This window comes from Hippocampus bargibanti, linkage group LG07, assembly GCF_051943395.1.
Source record: "Hippocampus bargibanti isolate YZ-2025 linkage group LG07, ASM5194339v1, whole genome shotgun sequence".
Lineage (NCBI taxonomy): Eukaryota > Metazoa > Chordata > Actinopteri > Syngnathiformes > Syngnathidae > Hippocampus > Hippocampus bargibanti.
The window spans coordinates 10,293,775-10,315,645 of record NC_142740.1 but is presented as its reverse complement, the minus strand read 5'-3'; the positions used below and the strand labels follow the sequence as shown (position 1 = coordinate 10,315,645).

The window sequence follows — 21,871 nt, the reverse complement described above, 5'->3', positions numbered from 1 at the left end:
GCCTCTTTTACCCCCCTTTCAAACCATCTATGTTCTTTCGCTAAGATTTTAACCTCATTGTCGTCAAATGAGTGGTTGCTAGCTTTTAGGTGCAAATGTACTGCCGATTGAGGCCCACTAGTATTGTCCCTGCGATGTTGATAAAGTCTTTTTTTGAGAATTTGTTGAGTCTCCCCAATGTACTGCTCTTTACAATTTTCATTCTTACAATGTATGGAATAAACTACATTACTTTGTTTTTCGTTTGGTAGCCTATCTTTTGGATGCACTAATTTTTGCCTTAACGTGTTTATCGGTTTGAAATAAGTAGGAATTTTATGTTGCCAAAGGACTCTTTGTAATTTTTCAGAAACTCCTGCAATGTACGGTACTGCTACTCCTCTCCTTTTAGAATCTTGAGAATTATTGGTTTCGTTCGCTATTCTTTCTTTCTGACATTTGTTGAATGACCACTGAGGGTACCCACAGTTAGTGAGTGCTCTCCTGATATGTTTTGACTCCTTTTCTCTACCTTCAGTGCTAGTTGGTATTAGTTTAGCCCTATGCTGGAGGGTTCTGATAACTCCTAGTTTATGTTGTAAAGGGTGGTTAGAGTCAAAAAGTAAGTATTGGTCAGTGTGCGTAGCCTTCAGACGTATTGCTGCCAACTTTGGGAGAGACATCCTTCTGCTGGTACGTAACTTAGAATAGGCCACCTTTAAATTAGCTGATTTAAAGAACCACCTCAGATTCAATCTTAGATGTAGACAGAGCCGGTTAATTCCTAAATGCTTGAAGCAAGCACCCCTGGAACCCGGATACTTAGCCGATAAAATGCAACAAAATTATACTAGGAAAATTCTAAATTTGCGAATTAGGAGACTTAACATAGAGATAAAAAACAAACAGTCAGAAATAGAAACTTATTATCAGCGATTACAAACTAATCTTACCCACAAAATCTATCAGGAAGTGTGTGAATTTACTAAATCCGGTTATATGAGGCACCACAGCAAAACCAAAGAGAGACAAAAGGGTAAATTCCAAAAATTACTTTTACTGAAACAATCTCAGCTACTGGTAAACACGCGTAAAATTAGGTATGAACAGTTTGCAAGGGAGAATTGGATCAAAAATTTGTCAGACAGAGATCTCTCAGAGACAGAAAAGGCGGTACTTACCAAAGGTTTAAATTTCTCAGTGACTCCTAAAACTATACCTACAATAGATTATATCACAGCTACTGAATCGGCTATTAAAAATAACAAACTTTCGTATGCAGAGGCAGATGATCTACGCATTAAAATATCAGCTCTTCTCAGTAGTGCCAAACTTCCTCCGTCCAACATAACATTAGAAGAGAGAAAGGCGTTAACTACTCGACAAAAAGACAAAAATATTACTATTTTGCCAGCAGACAAGGGCAGATGCACAGTGCTGCTCAACACATTGGATTATGAAGACAAAATAAATAGGTTAATCAGTGATTCTAACACGTATGAGCAACTAAAAAGGGACCCTTCCAATAGATACAAGAAAGAAATAATTGACTGTCTCCAAAAGCTAGAGAAAGGAAAACATATAGACAAACAGATGTATTTTAGATTATACCCGGGAGAGGCCACGCCATGTATCTATGGCCTGCCAAAAATACATAAAGAAGGGTTCCCCCTCCGACCCATTGTTTGTAGCATTGACTCCTCTACATACAATGTAGCCAAATATTTAAAAACTATTTTAGCTCCGTTGGTTGGTAACACAGAATACCACGTAGAGAACACCACAGGGTTTGTAGAGAGGATCAAAGACCTCATATTGGAACCTGAGGAAACTTTGGCATCATACGATGTGACTTCTCTCTTTACATCTGTCCCAACCCCAGCAGCAGTCTCAGTGGTGAGGACGAGGCTGCTGGCGGATGTTTCTCTGCATGAATGAACCAAACTTAAACCGGATCACATCTGCCAATTATTAGAAATCTGCCTTAATACTACGTATTTTCAATTTCGGGAAAAAAATTATAAACAAATTCATGGTTGTGCTATGGGCTCACCAGTTTCACCCATAGTGGCTAATCTTTACATGGAAGAAATGGAGAAACAGGCCCTCACATCCTTCCCAGGGACAAAACCTAGACACTGGTTTAGATATGTGGACGATACTTTTGTCATAATTAAGAAACAAGAAATTCAATCCTTCACAGATCATCTCAACTCTGTAGACTTCAACATTAAATTTACTCGTGAGGACATTCAAGAGAACCAACTAGCCTTCTTGGATTGTAAAGTAATTATAAAAGAGGACAGAGCGCTAAAAACAGAAGTCTTTAGGAAGGCTACGCACACTGACCAATACTTACTTTTTGACTCTAACCACCCTTTACAACATAAACTAGGAGTTATCAGAACCCTCCAGCATAGGGCTAAACTAATACCAACTAGCACTGAAGGTAGAGAAAAGGAGTCAAAACATATCAGGAGAGCACTCACTAACTGTGGGTACCCTCAGTGGTCATTCAACAAATGTCAGAAAGAAAGAATAGCGAACGAAACCAATAATTCTCAAGATTCTAAAAGGAGAGGAGTAGCAGTACCGTACATTGCAGGAGTTTCTGAAAAATTACAAAGAGTCCTTTGGCAACATAAAATTCCTACTTATTTCAAACCGATAAACACGTTAAGGCAAAAATTAGTGCATCCAAAAGATGCACTAATTTCCATACATTGTAAGAATGAAAATTGTAAAGAGCAGTACATTGGGGAGACTCAACAAATTCTCAAAAAAAGACTTTATCAACATCGCAGGGACAATACTAGTGGGCCTCAATCGGCAGTACATTTGCACCTAAAAGCTAGCAACCACTCATTTGACGACAATGAGGTTAAAATCTTAGCGAAAGAACATAGATGGTTTGAAAGGGGGGTAAAAGAGGCGATTCTTATAAAACAACAAAATCCTTCATTAAACCGGTCTGGTGGTGTGAGGTTCAATTTGGATCGTTCATACAATAGCCTGCTCAGGCAAAACAGGTTAGGCAACTTTCGCAATGCTGATGAGGGTCGTTATGCTGATGAGGTGATACCGGGGGGAGTGGGGGTAATAGGCCAATCGTTAGTCAGGAATGTAGGAACAATCAGTGGGGCCACAGGGGGGGTCCCGCGCCCCCCCAACCTGAGAGTAGGGACCTATCATAGCTGTGTCCGGCGCCACCAGGTCTGGACATTAGGGATATATAAATGGGGCCGATACGACCAGTCAGACTTTAGTTCGCTGACGAAGCCTCTTGGATAGGAGGCGAAACGTCCAAAACCTTCACTTTTGTACAGATGACGGCTGAAGAAACCTTCTCATTGATCACCAGGTGGTGACAGCTCTGCCCCTCTCTTCACCCGAGTGTCCAAAACATGCGGCCGCAAATGCGATGATACAACTACAAAGTCAATCATCGAACTGAGGCCCGGTGGTGTTCATTGTAGACAATCCGTGTCGAGCACAGAAGTCCAATAACAACACCACTCGTGTGTGTATGTGTGTGTGTGTGTGTGTGTGTGTGTGTGTGTGTGTGTGTGTGTGTGTGTGTGTGTGTGTGTGTGCGTACGTGCGTGCGTGTGTGTGTGTGTGTTCATGTTCTCTTTTCAGGAGGCAGGAGTAAAACCGTGGAGCTCGAGGACGTCAAGTTTCATCAGTGTGTCCGTCTGTCACGCTTCCAGAATGACCGCACAATTTCTTTTATTCCCCCGGATGGCGAGAGCGAGCTCATGTCTTACCGTCTCAACACAATGGTGAGCCATCGATGAAAGGGTTTCTTCAGCCGTCATCTGTACTTCCTTAAAGATGTTGGACGTTTCACTTCTTATCCAACCCAAGTCTTACTAGTAGTTTTGGCCCTATATATATATATATATATATATATATATATATATATATATATATATATATATATATATATATATATATATATATATCCCTACTGTCCAGACATGGCGGTGCCGCACTCTGCCATGAGAGGTCCCTGCTCTCAGAACCCTCCACCCTAATACCAACAAGCGCCGAAGGTAGAGAAAATGAGTCAAAACATATCAGGAGAGCACTCACAAATGTGGGTCCCCTCAGTGGTCTTTTACCAAATGTCAGAAGGAAAGAATAGGGAATGAAACCAAAAATTCTGAAGATACAAAAAGGAGAGGAGTAGCAGTACCTTACATTGCAGGAGTTTCTGAAAAACTACAAAGAGTCCATTGGCAACACAAAATTCCTACTTATTTCAAACCGATAAACACCTTTAGGCAAAAATTAGTGCATCCAAAAGATAGGCTGCCAAATGAAAAACAAAGTAATGTAGTTTATTCAATACATTGTAAGAATGAAAATTGTAAAGAACAATACATTGGGGAGACTAAACAAGCTCTCAAAAAAGACTTGAGAAGACAAAGGAGATTGTGGTGGACTTCAGGATAGTGCGCCTTCTGCATGCTCCACTAACCATCGACGGTGCTGCAGTTGAGAGAGTGAGCAGCACCAAGTTCCTGGGAGTGCACATATCCGAAGACCTGTCCTGGAGCCACAATACGGCATCACTGGCCAAGAGATCCCACCAGCGCTTATACTTCCTCCGCATGCTCAAAAGAGTTGGAGCCCCGACCCCCATCACGACCTCCTTCTACCGCGGTACCATCGAGAGCATCCTGACCAGCTGTATCACCGTGTGATACGGCGCCTGCACCGTGTCCTGCCGTAAGACACTGCAGCGCATTGTGAGGACAGCTGAGAAGATCATCGGTGTCTCTCTGCGATGTGTCAGCGCATCAGTCCCTTACATTGCAGGAGTTTCTGAAAAACTACAGAGTCCTTTGGCAACACACAATTCCTACTTATTTCAAACAGATAACACGTTAAGGCAAAAATTAGTGCATCCAAAAGATAGGCTGCCAAATGAAAAACAAAGTTATGTAGTTTATGCAATACATTGTAAGAATGAAAATTGTAAAAAGCAGTACTTTGGGGAGACTAAACAAATTCTCAAAAAAAAGACTTTATCAACATCGCAGGGATAATACTAGTGGGCCTCAACTGGCAGTACATATGCACCTAAAAGCTAACAACCACTCATTTGACCACAATGAAGTTAAAATCTTAGCGAAAGAACATAGATGGTTGAAAAGGGGAGAAAAAGAAGCGATTTTCATAAAACAACTAAATCCTTCATGAAACCGGTTTGGTGGGGTGAGGTTCAATTTGGGTCATTCATATGATAGCCTGCTTTGGCAACATAGGATTAGGAATACTGATGAGTTGTTACCGGTCAAAGTGGGGCAATCAGGCCAGTCGTTAGTCAGAACGATAGGAACTATCAGTGGAGCAGCTGCAGGGGGTAGTCTTCTAACCCCCCCCCCCCCCCCCCCCACACACACACACACACACAACCTGGGATCAAGGACATATCACAGCAGAGTCCGGCACCGCCATGTCTGGACAGTAGGGATATATATAGGGCCTAAACTACCAATAAGACTTTAGTTTGCTGACAAAGTGTCTTGGATAAGAGGCGAAACGTCCGACACCCTCAAAGAAGTACAGATGACGGCTGAAGAAACCTTTTCATCGATGGACCACTCCTGTACGACTGAGAGCTTACACAGACGTCACACTGATGAGGTGATACCAGAGTGAATGAAGCAATTAGTGTCAGTCATAGACCATAGACCAAGACCAAGTAATCAGTGTAGCCTGAGGAAATAGTCCACTGCTCCCCCCAACCTTAGAGCAGCAACCTATCTAAGCAGATGTCTGGCACCTCCACCTTTGGACATTGGGGATATATATGGCACTAATGTATATCTAGGGCAGACATGGGCAAACTACGGCCCGCGGGCCATATACGGCCCGTTAGGCTTTTTAATCCGGCCCGCCGAATTTGCCCAAATTATAGTAAAAACAGTGTCTGAAACTCATGACAAAAAGTTAGCGGACAACAGGGCAGATAACTGAAAAGTTGCCTGCCCCATTTTTCACAACTTGAAGCACAATGAGACAACAAATCACATTAAAAACATTGTCACAAAGTATAAAGTTTTTTTAAATCAAGAATGTACCTACTACAAATGCTACCTTGCTTAATTTACCGTAAATGTGCATGGCTGTAGATTTTGCTGCAGTAGTCGATTGTCATTGTGGTGCACAATGCAACGTTTGCATTGCGTCCTATGAGCCACTAAGCCCCTTTCATAAGTCTCACGTACACTTTACAGTCACGGTTTAATGTAAATTTACGTTTTGTAGCGTCACATATGTTGTTAGCTTCTTTTGAATCTTTCTTCTGGGCTGAGGTTCTGTGCATCTATTTTGGAAAATGACATGCAATTGCACGACTTTTTAACGCTTGCGAAAGTCCGGAAGAAAGAAGCAGGCTTCTGATTGGCTGCCGTGCCGAGTATGCAAATTTCAACTGCAGGTAGCCTATGTCTGTGTGCTCGGCGACGGTACACGTGTATTGTTTTTCGCGTGAAGGCGAGGGCGTCAGTGGAGAGTTTGTTGAGCGCGCGGTCAGGACAAACCATTTATGATTTGCCGGAATTTAACACAAGTAGGTATTATTGAGCTTAAATATTTCATTGTGTAATAATATGTTTTGAATGTTGAAAGTGATTCCATTTTTCAATAAATGTTGATTTCTTTAACTTTGCCCCTTCAATGAAAACTTATTAAAAACAGACGCAATCTTGATAAATCACAGTGCATATGTTATTTTAATCTATTTCCATTTCCTCCTCCAAGTATCTACGAAATAGTATGTAAACGGCATATTCCTTGAGACCATTTTTTTTGTTTCCCACTGACATCAGAAAAACGTTTTATAGCATCTAAAATACCCAAATCAGGCAGGCTGATATTTTTAGTTAAATGAAAAACACCAATAAAAATGACTTCAAAATGAATCCGGAAATGGCCAGTTTCAGAAGGTCCCACCCCCTTGTTCGTGACGTCACGCCAAGACGTCTTGCCTTGCTCGAGAATCAAAACAATGGCTTCAGATTCGGAGAAGATGTTTTCTTGTTACTCATCCAGTTATGAATATGATTCAAATAGTTCTGAAGAGGAAAGCATAAATGTTTGCAATTGATTGAAGGAGTCCTCCCATATCAATTTGAGCCGTCAATGACAGCAATGTAGCACCCAGAAAATGCAGAAGATTGCGCCCAAGCTCCGTTAGAAATGGGCTGATTTGTCAGCTGGGAATTTGTGTCAGCGAATATCAAATAGTTGTCTTGGTGCAACACAAAACGATTCACCATGGCATTATTTATGTGTTTTCCTTCTAATTTCGCCATCAACACGGATCAACACGAAGTTTTCAGACCAAACAAAGTACCCAAAATGCATTGTGTGTCGCTTTCTCGGTCAGGGGCGGTCCAAACGTGACGTCACATGGGGGTCGTCATCAACTCGCAAACAAGACTTCATGAATATTCAGCGCAAGTCTTAAAACATAAACTATAGCTATATGCTGTGGAATCTTTGTAAAATACGCTCAGTCAGTCATTTGAAGTGATTTTATAAATTATGGACATAACTTGTCCGGAGGCGTCGGTTGTCCTTTACTGCTTTAGGTTTATCGATGAGAAGGTTTCTTCAGCCGTCATCTGTACAAAAGTGAAGGTTTCGGACGTTTCGCCTCCTATCCAAGAGGCTTCGTCAGCGAACTAAAGTCTGACTGATGTGTCGCTTTCTCGGTCAGGGGCGGTCCAAACGTGACGTCACATGGGGGTCGTCATCAACTCGCAAACAAGACTTCATGAATATTCAGCGCAAGTCTTAAAACATAAACTATAGCTATATGCTGTGGAATCTTTGTAAAATACGCTCAGTCAGTCATTTGAAGTGATTTTATAAATTATGGACATAACTTGTCCGGAGGCGTCGGTTGTCCTTTACTGCTTTAGGTTTATCGATGAGAAGGTTTCTTCAGCCGTCATCTGTACAAAAGTGAAGGTTTCGGACGTTTCGCCTCCTATCCAAGAGGCTTCGTCAGCGAACTAAAGTCTGACTGGTCGTATCGGCCCCATTTATATATCCCTAATGTCCAGACCTGGTGGCGCCGGACACAGCTATGATAGGTCCCTACTCTCAGGTTGGGGGGGGCGCGGGACCCCCCCCTGTGGCCCCACTGATTGTTCCTACATTTCAGGAATGTAAAATACCCAAATCAGGCAGGCCTACATTTCAGTCCCGCGCCCCCCCCCAACCTGAGAGTAGGGACCTATCATAGCTGTGTCCGGCGCCACCAGGTCTGGACATTAGGGATATATAAATGGGGCCGATACGACCAGTCAGACTTTAGTTCGCTGACGAAGCCTCTTGGATAGGAGGCGAAACGTCCGAAACCTTCACTTTTGTACAGATGACGGCTGAAGAAACCTTCTCATCGATGGACCACTCCTGTACGACTGAGAGCTTACACAGACGTATTGCTTTAGGTTTAGTATTTCCGGCCCAAACACTCCCTCCAAATGCTCCTGGCCCGGCCCCTCTGTCAAATTTTAGAACCCAATGCAGCCCGCGAGTCAAAAAGTTTGCCCACCCCTGATCTAGGGCCAGATATACCGGCAAAAATTTGAGTTTGCTGACGCCTCGAAGCCTCTTGGATGAGAAGTGAAATGTCCAACACCTTCAAAGAAATACAGATGACGGCTGAAGAAACCTTTTCATCGATAAACATTGAATTCTGACAATTCAAGGTCTTTAGTTGAATGTTTACCCACATATTTTCACCCTGCGAGCGACTGCTGTCGAGTGGTTAACACGTGCAGAGGTCGACGGTTCGCGTCCCGCACCGGCCTCCCTGTGTGGAGTTTGCATGTTCTTCCCGGCCCCGTGTGGGTTTTCTACGGATCCTCCGGTTTCATATATATATATATATATAGATAGATAGATAGATAGATAGATAGATAGATAGATAGATAGATAGATAGATAGATAGATAGATAGATAGATAGATAGATAGATAGACGGAGCGCGCACGCATGCACACACACACATGCACACACACATCCCTCCCCCTGACGATATCCCTCTTTCTGTCCCGGCAGGTAAAGCCACTCATATGGATCGAGAGCGTGATAGAAAAGTTTTCCCACAGCAGGGTTGAGATCAAGGTTAAGGTAATGACAAATGTTGCACAGGCATAAACACAAAACTGCCGATGTTTCTATCCATTGAGTTCACTCATTTTGTAACCTTCAAGAAAAATCTTTGTAAAAAGAAAATGGCTATGGAGTTTGGATTTTTTTTGCATGCTTTGCTGCAAATGTGTTTTGTGGCATTTTAATTCCTATATGTTTAACATTGCAGGCTCGTAGTCAATTTAAGAGCCGGTCAACTGCCAACAATGTGTCCATTTTGGTGCCAGTGCCCAGTGATGCTGACTCACCGAAGTTCAAGACCAGCACAGGCAGTGCGAAGTGGGTGCCCGAGAAGAATGTGGTGCAGTGGAACATCAAATCTTTCCCTGTTAGTGTGCAACATTCTCATCTTTCAAAATACATCGCATGCATTTTGAAGCTGTATTTTGGTTGTCAAGGGTAAACCATCACTCAGAGTGTTATCTTTAGAGTCATGCAGTCACCGTTGGTATGTGTAGTTGCATTTTCTCCTTCCTTCTGGGTGTTTCGATGAAGCCAAAACACTCATCCATACTGGACAAGACTATGTGGTTGTGTTTTGCTTGTATCACTCGTTCAAGTTTGTTTTGGTGCCCAGAAATAGAGGTCAGACACCTGAATGAATGAGGGAGTTTCTTTTTGTTCCCCGATGGCATGAATTCAAGATGACAGTGCCTAGGTTCATTCTCCAGGATTTCTGCAGCATATGGCTTCATTTTAACTCACGGAGATAACCTGTACTGTAGTGAAGTTACCAACTATTTTTAGAGAAATTTCAGAGAATAGTTTTATGCTACAGTGATCTGGCTTCAGCGAACATCTACATATCATTTTGATTTAAAATCATGTAACACTGAATGGAAGATATAAATCTTTTCCTCACAATGTGTTTTGGGGTCATGAAGGGCATTCATATATACAATTTTGGTCAAGCTGATTGAATATGTCATTGTGCTCTTTATAAGATGTCACATGATGTGCATTCTGCATTCCTTGACATCAACGTCAAAGACAGATATGCTGTTGTGTGATTAATAATTGTTCAGCAGATGTATGAAGAACCTCCTCTCTTTTCTGTGCATGTTGCTGAAGGGTGGCAAGGAGTACCTGATGCGGGCACACTTTGGTCTACCCAGTGTGGAGAGTGATGAGTTGGACGCCAAAAGACCCATCCTTGTTAATTTTGAGATACCATATTTCACTGTGTCTGGCATTCAGGTGTGGGTCTATATTTGGAAAAAAATATTTTCTCTTTATTTCAATTTGTATTTAAGTGTATGTGTGTATGTGTATGTGCGTGCGTGTGCATGTGCGTGTGTCTGTGTGTGTGTTTTTTGCTACCTAGGTGCGTTACCTAAAGATTATAGAGAAGAGTGGTTACCAAGCCCTGCCATGGGTGCGCTACATCACACAAAGTGGAGGTACATACACACCGTCATATTGAGCAAGCACAGTTTCTCACATGGTGGTTCCTCATTTGTCACTTTGCTGCATCATTCCTGTCTGTGTAAATCCAGCTGTGCCCAACACCAGAGTTTGAACATGTGTATGCCTGAAAATTACTTAATACCCTCAACTTTCATGGGGTCATTCACAGTAAATGTGGCGTTACTTACTTAAATTATCAGAACATGCACAAACCTCATAACGATACTGATCAGCCTCATAACGCTACTGATCATTTGAATCGGGTGTGTTAAAAGACAGAGACCTCCAAAAATAGGCTGGGTAGTAGCTCTCAAGCACAGGACTTGGACATTTCGCTTTAGAGCAGATCACATTGTTGTTTACCCTCGGAAGGCCGTGAAGACAGTGAATTTTGTAAAACCGTGTAAATGTTTACTCACCTCGAAATATTTCATCCACAATTAACAACTGCCATGGTGGAAGACAAAAATTGGCAAATTGTATCAACACAATACAGAGGAGATAATCCAAAACAAAGTCCTGAAAAAGAAGAGTCAGCGAACTAAAAAGTGTGCTGTGGCCCTATATACTGTAGATCCCTAATGGACAGGGGTGTTGCTTTGATAGGTCCCTGCTCTAAGGGTAACTTCCTGAAGCTAATATGATTACTTCTTTTGTTTTGTCTGATAATGGTCTATGACTGGCCCTGATTGCCCCATTCACTCTGGTATACCTCATCAGCATGAGCAAGTCTACGTGGTAACGATCGAAGAAGTCTGTTGTAATCACAATCCAAATTGAACCTCACATCACCATGGCAATTTAGTTTTATAAAAATGGCTTCTTTTACTCCCCTTTCAAACCAATTATTTTCTTTCGTGAAGATTTTAACCTCACTGCCGTGCTAGGCGTAGAATAAATAAAAAAATAGGGTCCGGCGGTCGTGGCTGTAAGTACGGGTGGTCGTAAGTCGCGCCGGTCGTAAGTCGGATTTTACCTTCTATATATGTATATACAGTAAAGTCGCATTATATCGATATTCTCAGGAGTTAGAAATAATGTTGATATAACAGTACTGTCGATATATCCGTCCTGCACCGAACTGCATTAACAAAAGCCGCCAAAAGAGGGCATCCAAGCGCCATATAAGAAACGGAGCTGGCCATGAGCTCGCCATTTTGTCCCTCTTTTTTTTTGGGTGAGAGATGTTCCCCGAATGTTGCCTCAAAATCGCACATATAATTCTTTAATCGATTGCAAACATGTATGCTTTCCTCTTCAGTGCTTTCCTCTACAGTGTATTTGAATCATATTCATAACTGGATGTGTAACAAGAAAGCATATTATCCGAATCTGAAGCCATTGTTTGGATTCACAAGCAATGCAAGACATCTTGGCGTGAAGTCATTTTTATTGGTGTTTTGCATTTGAATAAAAAGTGACATTGGTTGTCCTTTAATGCACAGTATGGAATGTATGATAATTTTCAAAATCATCACGCTTCAGCAGACAAAACAAGAAACATTGTTGCAAAAAACGATTGCATTCATATACAGTACAGTGGGCATGTACATAACACAACAGGGAAACTGCAACACTTACATCTTACTATATTATGTATGCAATTTAAAAAAGTCATCAATCTTCTTCTGCTTCCCATTTTTACCTTTTATCACAAACACTTCAATCTCTTCTGCTACACACGAGCTAGCGTCTGAAAATGGAAATGGCTCTGCTATATGGGAGCTGGTCACGTAACAAACTCACGTGACCAAGTCACGTGACCAAGTCATGTGACCAAGTCGACCATTGGGAGACCGATGGCGCGACCGATGGCGTGTATCGGTATAAACATAGCAAAATGGCCGGCGGGAGATGAAAAAGAGCACCGTAGTAACCGGATTATCGTAAAAATGTCGTAGAAATGTGCACGGGGAATGAAAATAGTGTCGTAATAAGCAGTATTATCAATAACGATATAACGAGACTTTACTGTATATATATATATATATATATATATATATATATATACACATCCATCCATTTTCAGTACCGCTTATTCCTCATTAGGGTCGCGGGGGGTGCTGGAGCCTATCTCAGCTGTCTTCGGGCACGAGGCGGGGACACCAGTCACCAGGTTGCCAGCCAATCGCAGGGCACACAAAGACGAAGAACAGTCATTCTCACACTCACACACATATATATATATATATATATATATATATATATATATATATATATATATATATATATATATATATATATATATATATATATATATATATATATGTGTGTGTGTGTGTGTGTGTGTGTGTATGTATATAAAAAAAAAAATCCGCGTCTCACCCGCCATGGGTGGTGTCTGTCCCCCATTTTAGCTCGGGTCCTGTTCCAGAGGCCAGGAAGCTTGAGGGTTCCGCGCAGTATCTGTGCTGTTCCCAGCACTGCGCTTTTCTGGACCGAGATATTCGATGTTGTTCCCGGGATCTGTTGCAACCACTCGTCGAGTTTGGGGGTCACTGCCCCGAGTGCTCCGACCACCACAGGCACGACTGTCACCTTTACCTTCCAGGCTCTCTCCAGCTCCTCTCTGAGCCCTTGGTATTTCTCGATTTTCTCATGTTCCTTCTTTCTGATGTTTCCATCACTCGGGACCGCTACATCCACGACAACGGCTTTCTTTTCCCCTTTATCTATGACCACGATGTCTGGTTGGTTGGCCATTACCATTTTCTCGGTCATTCTCCACCACCTTGGGAGGTGTTTCCCATTTTGACCTTGGGGTTTCCAGTCCATACTCCGCACAGATGTTTCGGTAGACTATGCCAGCCACCTGGTTATGGCGCTCCATGTAGGCTTTCCCTGCCAGCATCTTACACCCTGCAGTTATTTGTTGGATTGTATCAGGTGCCTCTTTGCACAACCTGCATCTTGGGTCTTGTCTAGTGCGGTATATCCCTGCCTCTATGGCTCTGGTGTTCAGGGCCTGCTCTTGGGCAGCCAGGATGAGTGCCTCTGTGCTGTCCTTTAGGCCAGCCCTCTCTAGCCACTGATAGGACTTCTTGAGATCAGCCACTTCTGCTATGGTTCGGTGGTACATCCCGTGTAGGGGCTTTTCCTCCCATGATTGTCCCTCTTCCAGCACCTCATCCTCTGTTCCCCATTGACTGAGACATTCTCTGAGTACATCATCCGTTGGAGCCTTCTCTTTGATGTATTCATGGAGCTTGGATGTTTCATCCTGGACAGTGGCTCTCACACTCACTAGTCCCCGGCCTCCTTCCTTACGGCTTGTGTACAGTCTCAGGGTGCTGGACTTGGGATGGAACCCTCCGTGCATGGTGAGGAGTTTTCGGGTCTTAACATCCGTGGTCTGAATCTCTTCCTTTGGCCACCTTATTATTCCTGCAGGGTATCTGATCACTGGCAGGGCATAGCTGTTTATTGCCCGGGTCTTGTTCTTGCCATTGAGCTGGCTTCTGAGGACTTGCCTCACCCGCTGGAGGTATTTGGTCGTAGCCGCTTTCCTTGTTGCTAATTCGAGGTTGCCATTGGCCTGTGGTATACCGAGGTACTTGTAGCTGTTTTCAATGTCTGCTATTGTTCCTTCAGTGAGTGAGACCCCTTCAGTGTGGACTACCTTGCCCCTCTTAGTCACCATCCGACTACATTTCTCCAGCCCGAATGACATTCCGATATCACTGCTGTAGATCCTGGTTGTGTGGATCAGGGAGTCTATGTCCCTTTCGCTCTTAGCATACAGCTTGATGTCATCCATGTAGAGGAGGTGACTGATCGTAGCTCCATTTCTGAGGCGGTATCCATAGCCTGTCTTGGCGATTATCTTGCTGAGGGGGTTCAGTCCTATGCAGAACAGCAGTGGGGAGAGTGCATCACCTTGGTATATGCCACATTTGATGGACACTTGCGTTAGTGGCTTGCCATTGGCTTCAAGTGTGGTTTTCCACATCCTCATCGAGTTTGCAACGAAGGCTCTCAGGGTCCTGTTGACCTTATACAACTCCAAGCATTCATTGATCCATGTGTGTGGCATCGAGTCATATGCTTTCTTGTAATCAATCCAGGCTGTGCACAGGTTGGTATGTCGGGACCTGCAGTCTTGAGCGACTGTTCTATCAACCAGCAGCTGATGTTTGGCACCTCTAGTATCTCTACTAATGCCTTTCTGTGCTTTGCTCATGTATTGATCCATGTGTCCACTTATCTTAGCCGCAATGATGCCTGACATGAGCTTCCATGTTGTGGAGTGACAGGTTATTGGCCGATAGTTGGAAGGAACTGCACCCTTTGAGGAATCCTTCATGATCAGGATTGTTCGCCCTTCGGTTAGCCATCCTGGGTGAGTCCCATCCATCAGCAGCTGGTTCATTTGTGCTGCTAGGCGCTCGTGGAGAGCTGTGAGTTTCTTTAGCCAGTAGGTGTGGACCATATCCGGGCCTGGTGCCGTCCAGTTTTTCATACCTGAGACTCTTCCTTGTATATCTGCCGCTGTGATGGTAACTGGGTTCTGTTCAGGGAGGTTGCTGTGCTCCTCTTTCAGAGTCACCAGCCATTGTGCACTGCTGTTATGTGCGACCTCCTTCTCCCATATGCCTTTCCAGTATCTTTCAGTTTCCAGCCTTGGAGGGTCTGCTCTGCTGTTAGAACCCTGCCACTGAGCGTACACTTTCGCAGGTTGTGTTGCGAACAGCCTGTTTATTCTTCTGGCCTCATTCTCTTTCGTGTACCTCTTTAGGCGACTGGCCAAGGCCTGGAGCCTTTGTTTGGCAGTTTCGAGTGCTTCAGGTATGGTTATCTGCATGTACCTCTTGGGTATTGGCCTTTTATTCACACCTCTCTGGGTCTCCGTCAATTGACTCACATCTTTCCGAGCCGCCTTGATCTTGGCCTCCAACCGTCTTTTCCATGGTGGGTAATGAATCTCGTGGCTCTCATGGTTGCTCTTGTAGCCAAGCATGTCTAGGATCACTGATGCTGAGGTGTATATCAGCTCATTGGTTTCCGTGATCGTTCCGGTCGGGATCGTTCTCAGTGCTGCATTCACAGTTTCCATGAGACTTTCAGGTGGTACTTCACATAGCCGTTGTAATCGGTGCCTTCGTTGCCCAGTTTTCATTCTTGCCATGATCTTATCTCTCAGGTCATTTGCTGTCTCGCTCAGCATTTCATTTATTGGGGCTGGCTTCCCAATCTCATTATTCACTGGGGCTTGCCTCCCAATCTCTGGTTGAACCTCTTCCTGTGATGTGGCAGCCTGGGGCCCTTCACCTCGGAATTTGTGTTGTACCTCATCAATATCAAGTTGTGATAGCAATTGCCGTTTGTGGATATTGGAACACTGAGCTACTAGTTGTTTCGTGGTCAATATATATATATATATATATATATATATATATATATATATATATATATATATATATATATATATATATATATATATACAGTAAAGTCTCGTTATATCGATATTCAAGGGAGTCCGAAAAAATATCGATATAACCGGGACTATTGATATATCCGACCCTGCTTGCATGTAATTTTCTCCGTGCGTGCATAGAAATAGTATCGATATAACCGGGACTATCGATATATCCGATATCGATATAATGAGACTTTACTGTATATATATATATATATATATATATATATATATATATATATATATATATATATATATATATATATATATATATATATATATATACAGTAAAGTCTCGTTATATCGATATTCAAGGGAGTCCGAAAAAATATCGATATAACCGGGACTATCGATATATCCGACCCTGTTTGCATGTAATTTTCTCCGTGCGTGCATAGAAATAGTATCGATATAACCGGGACTATCGATATATCCGATATAGATATAACGAGACTTTACTGTATATACTGATGGATGGTAATCACCCAGGATGGCTAACCGAAGGGCGAACAATCCTGATCATGAAGGATTCCTCAAAGGGTGCAGTTCCTTCCAACTATCAGCCAATAACCTCTCTCTCCGCAAAGCACAGAAAGGCATTGGTATAGATACTAGAGGTGCCAAACATCAGCTGCTGGTTGACAGAACAGTCGCACAAGACTGCAGGTTCCGACATACCAACCTGTGCACAGCCTGGATTGATTACAAGAAAGCATATGACTCGATGCCGCACACATGGGTCACTTAATGCTTGGAGTTGAATGAGATCAACAAGACCCTGAGACCCTTCATTGCAAACTCGATGAGGATGTGGTAAACCACACTTGAAGCCAATGGCAAGCCACTAACGCAAGTGTCCATCAAATATGCCATATACCAAGGTGATGCACTCTCCCCACCGCTGTTCTGCATAGGACTGAACCCTCTCAGCCAAATAATCGCCAAGACAGGCTATGGATGCCGCCTCAAAAATGGAGCTATAATCAGTCACCTCCTCTACATGGATGACATAAAGCTGTATGCTAAGAGCCAAAGGGAGTGAAAGGGACTCCCTGATCCACACAACCAGGATCTACAGCAGTAACATTGGAATGTCATTCGGGCTTGAGAAATGTAGTCGGATGGTGACTAAGAGGGGCAAGATAGTCCACACTCATGGGGTCCCAGTCCCTGAAGGAACAATAGCAGACATTGAAAACAAGTACCTCGGTATACCACAGGCCAATGGAAACCTCGAACTAGCAACAAGGAAAGCGGCTACGACCAAATACTTCCAGCGGGTGACGCAAGTCCTAAGAAGCCAGCTCAATCGCAAGAACAAGACCTGGGCAATAAACAGCTATGCCCTACCAGTAATCAGATACCCTGCAGGAATAATAAGGTGACCAAAGGAAGAGATTCAGACCATGGATGTTAAGACCCGAAACTTCTCACCATGCATGGAGGGTTCCATTCCAAGTCCATCACCCTGAGACTGTACACAAGCCGTAAGGAAGGAGGCCAGGGACTAGTGAGTGTGAGAGCCACTGTCCAGGATGAAACATCCAAGCTCAATGAATACATCAAAAGCCCTTTTGTTTTCCTTCAGGGGGGCCTGTATGTCAGGATTAATCCACATTTTTTTGTTGGAAAAACACTGCACAGTCCTGGTGGGTACGGTGTTTCTTTTACAAAAGTTTATGTAGTCCGTGATGGTGTCGGTGAGTGAATCAATGTCCTCCCCATGGATCTCAGTGAAGAGCTCCCACCTGGTTAAATCAAAGCAGTCCCCCAAAGCCTCTTCAGCCTCTGTGGCCCATCTTCTGACAGTGCGGGTCACAGCTGGTTGCCTGTGCACGGGGGGTTTGTACACAGACTGGAGATACACCATATTGTGGTCTGCTCTTCCGAGAGGGGGGAGCGGGTAGGGTTTGTACGCATCCTTAGCATTTGAATGAAATAAGTCCAATATGTTATTATCTCAGGTAGCACAGGTCACATATTGTGTGAATGTTGGAAGGGAGGAATGCAGGCAGATATGGTTAAAGTCCCCAGAGACGATTAACAGGGTGTTGAGGGACTGGGTTTGCAGCCTGTTTAAAACAGTCATGAGGGCATCAGAGGCTGCGCCGCCATTTGCCGTTGGGGGAATGTACGCCGTCACAGCTATGACGTGTGCTCTTCCTTTTTGGGATCAAACATGGCCAGCACTGGTGTGGATGTCAGCGCGTCTTTTAAATCTTGAAATGCTCGCGCCTGGTTGACGCCCTACACCCAGCAGTTCTTTTTGTACAAGAGGTCACAGAGAGGCTCTTCTTGATCTGCCAGTCCTGGCACAAACCTCCCCACTTGGTACAGTGTTCAGAGAAAACTTCTCAACTATGTTAGACTCTTTGGCTCCAGCATTATCTTTACTGCCTCAGGTTTAGCTGGGTCTGGCCTGATGCCACTGTCTGAGATCACGTGGCCTAGAAATGTCACCTCTGACTTCGACAGTTCACACTTTTTCACATTGAGAGTGATGCCTGCCTCCTGGATTTTCTCCAAGGTAGCAATGCAGGCAGACATCATGTTTCTTCTGCTAGCACATCATCCATGAGACAACAGGATTGAAGTAATAGAATCCAAAGGGAGTGATAAATGTTGTTAGGTTCCTTGAATTGGGTGTCAGGGTTATTTGCCTAACCCAATTTTTACAGCCGGCTTACTAAAAACCCTGGCTCCGGCCAGCATAACGACTGTTTCCTCCACTGATGGCAGGATATACTTTTCTCTGCACTGACTCATTGAGTTTGGTGAGATGGACACAGATACATACGGCACCTGATTTCTTGGGCACCACCACGATGCCGGCGCACCACTCTGTTGGCTCCTCGATTGTCTTTATCACCCCGAATCGTAACATGCGGCATAGCTCTTTTTTGACTTTGTCCATTGACGGCAATTAAATCCTCCTTGGTGTTTTTAAAGAAAAATGTTTCAGACCCTGGTTTCAGCTTGATGTTGTACAGCTGCCGCATCTTTCCAAGTCCAGTGCATATTTTTGGGTAGTTTTCCTTTCATGACTTCATACTGACATTGCCTACACATGCAACGAGCACTAGCCTGCAGCTCACAGATCTCCCCAGCAAGGTAGTATGCACATGATGTGCTATGTAAACATCCATCTCCTCCTTTTTCACCTTTTCTCAGCTGCAGCCTGGCAACGCCCACAACCTCAAGAGGGCTCCTCCCCGGTCCCAGGAGTCGTTTTGTTGCCTTTTTGAGTTTAAGGTGATTGTTTCGATATGTGCCCGTGAAAACTGTGTGGCAGAACGGTGACAACGGTGGCAGTATCAATTGTGAACATCACACTGCGCTGATTTATGTTCATTTTGATCATCCGTGGGTCACGGTCTGTCACAACACTGCCAAGGAGTAACACATCTGTAGGGGCACACGTGAGTATGCCTTTCTAGTGCACCTTTCAAAGGCGCCTTTCAAGTGCACCTTTCAAGTCTGCACCCTTTCAAGTCTGCACTTTTCAAGTCTTCCAAGTGCGTCAGCCTGACACAGTCCCACGCGTGCAATAGCGTATGGCCTGATAAGGTAGTGCTGTATAAGTAGCGCCCTTCGCGGCGACAGAGAGACAGACTCACGCATTACAGAGACCCACAGAGAGTCACAGAGACCCGCACACCGTTGGACGGGGATCACAGCACGATAAAACAACTTGCTCGACTCCACGCCACGATCAAGCTCTTGGACAAATTTCATCTGCGTCTCACTTGCCTGTGAGATCTGACAACTACCCAACTTGCGAATAAAGAGAAACATCAAACTCTTTACCTCCTCACCTTCGTCTTCTTCGCCCCCTGTAACTTTCTGCATAGAATTAAACTAGCATACACACTGAACATGTCCCTTTCGCCCACAAGCATGACATTTCGCCTCATGAGCCGGACAATCACATTTTGGATTGGAAGGAGAGCTGCTGCATTTCTGGCACGCTGAATGTGCCCCCTTTCCTTGCTTTAGTGAGTACTGTGTGACTTATTATTTAGGCTATTGGCATAGTTAGGTGTATTTTTTAGCAGTCTTTAATTTGTTCTTGAACACTTTGTCAACAGATTCGGCGCCACTTGCCTCTGAGTTGGTGTCCCCTCGCAGATAAGACTGTTGCCTCTTCACCTCCTCACTCTGCTTTTACTTATGGCCTTTTCAATGGTCAGATCCGCATCCAACGACATGCGTTCGGACAATCCTTTGTCCCATAGTCCGATTACAATTTTGTCTCTGATCAGTTCATTGCATAATAATAATAATAATAATACAGTATTTTCACGACCATAAGGCGCATATAAACGTCTCAGATTTTTATCAAAATGTGCGGTGCGCCCTGTAGTGCGGACGTGTTAGAGACCACGATGAGGAGGACGTGTAGAGAAAACGAGGGGGGTGTGCGGGCGTGGTTTGTGTATAAACGAACAGGTATGTGCTTTATGTAGAACATTGCTGTTTTAACAACCCTGAAAATGGCAAAGAGACATGGTTATGAAGCTCAGTTTATTTAAACTGAAGGCTATCAACTACGCCGAGGAACGTGGGAATGGAGCAGCCGTGACATAATACGCGGACATAAGGCAAGGTGGCCGGAGTTGGAGGAAAGCTTCAAGCAATCGATCGGCGAGCTAAGAGCGAGCGGAAGGAGCGTTTCGACTGTCACCGTCCCACTCAGAGCAGTAAGGCTAGCGGAGGAAATGAAAATTGAACATTTCCAAGGAGGTCCGTCTTGGTGCTGGCGTTTTATGAAACTGTGCGCGATTTTTCCATGCGGACCGGGACTACTGTAGCGACGGCCGGCGAATTATTCTGGAAAGCTGGCGAAAAGGCTGCCATGCTAACGGAGAGAAACTCCCGGCGATTGTGATTTTTTTTTAAAGAAAGACTTTGCCTAAAGAGACATTTCCAGCAGGCGTCATTCTTAAGGCAAACAAAAAGGGCTGGATGTTACGCCACAGTTTGCCAATGGATTGTGGATGCTTGGGCTAACGTGTCTGCTAGCACGGTGGTTTGAGCTTTCGGAAAAGTCGGTACCGGTAACGTGCTCCTTTTTACCATGCCGACGCATATTGAGTGATGATTACAAAATGTTATTCCTTTGTAATTAATAAATAAAGCACTACCAAACTCAGTTTTGCTCCCGATCTGTTTTTTAAAATATGCATACTTGTATGCCTGTGTGTTGTTGTGAGGTGGACGTACGTATAGCAATAGAGGATATGTACCGGTATATAAAACTTGTGTCCTTTCATCCGGTGCGCCCAATGTGTGTGTTTAATACAGAAATGGCACACATAACTGAGACTGCGCCTTTTCACACGGTGCGCCGTTTGGTCGTGAAAATACGGTAATAATAATCTCATCTCATTTTCCGTACCGCTTATTCCTCATTAGGGTCGCGGAGATTGCTAGAGCCTATCTCAGCTGTCTTCGGGCACGAGGCGGGGGACACCCCGAATTGGTTGCCAGCCAATCGCAGGGCACACAAAGACATACAACAGTCACTCTCACACTCACACCTTGGGACAATTTGGAGTGGTCAATCTGCCTGCCATGCATGTTTTTGGAGTGTGGGTGGAAACCGGAGGACCCGGAGAAAACCCACGCGGGTCCAGGGAGAACATACAAACTCCACACAGGGAGGCCGGACCGGGACGCGAACAAGAGAGAGAGCTAAACAGAAAATGGTATTTTAAATAGGTACGTTTTGAGATGGGACTTGAAGGTGGGAAGAGAATCGATGTTATGAATGTTGGGAGGAAGTGAGTTCCAAAGTTTGGGCAGCTGAAGGCTACGTCACCCATAGTGCTGAGACGGGCGGGGGGGGGGGTTGGTTTACGCGGAGGGAGGAAGAGGATTAAATGTATGA

At 44.1% G+C, this 21,871-nt stretch overlaps 1 protein-coding gene across 2 annotated transcripts in view; it reads left to right on the top strand.

The window, feature by feature from the left end:
- Window positions 1–21,871, top strand: part of ap1m3 (adaptor related protein complex 1 subunit mu 3) — a 67,539-nt gene that overhangs the window by 36,865 nt on the left and 8,803 nt on the right. For both annotated transcript variants that reach the window (XM_089001839.1, XM_089001838.1), the window contains 5 exons: window positions 3,619–3,761; window positions 9,066–9,137; window positions 9,328–9,486; window positions 10,230–10,355; window positions 10,483–10,558. In XM_089001839.1, coding sequence (XP_088857965.1) covers window positions 3,619–3,761; window positions 9,066–9,137; window positions 9,328–9,486; window positions 10,230–10,355; window positions 10,483–10,558 — 576 coding nt within the window. The remainder of the gene's footprint in view (window positions 1–3,618; window positions 3,762–9,065; window positions 9,138–9,327; window positions 9,487–10,229; window positions 10,356–10,482; window positions 10,559–21,871) is intronic.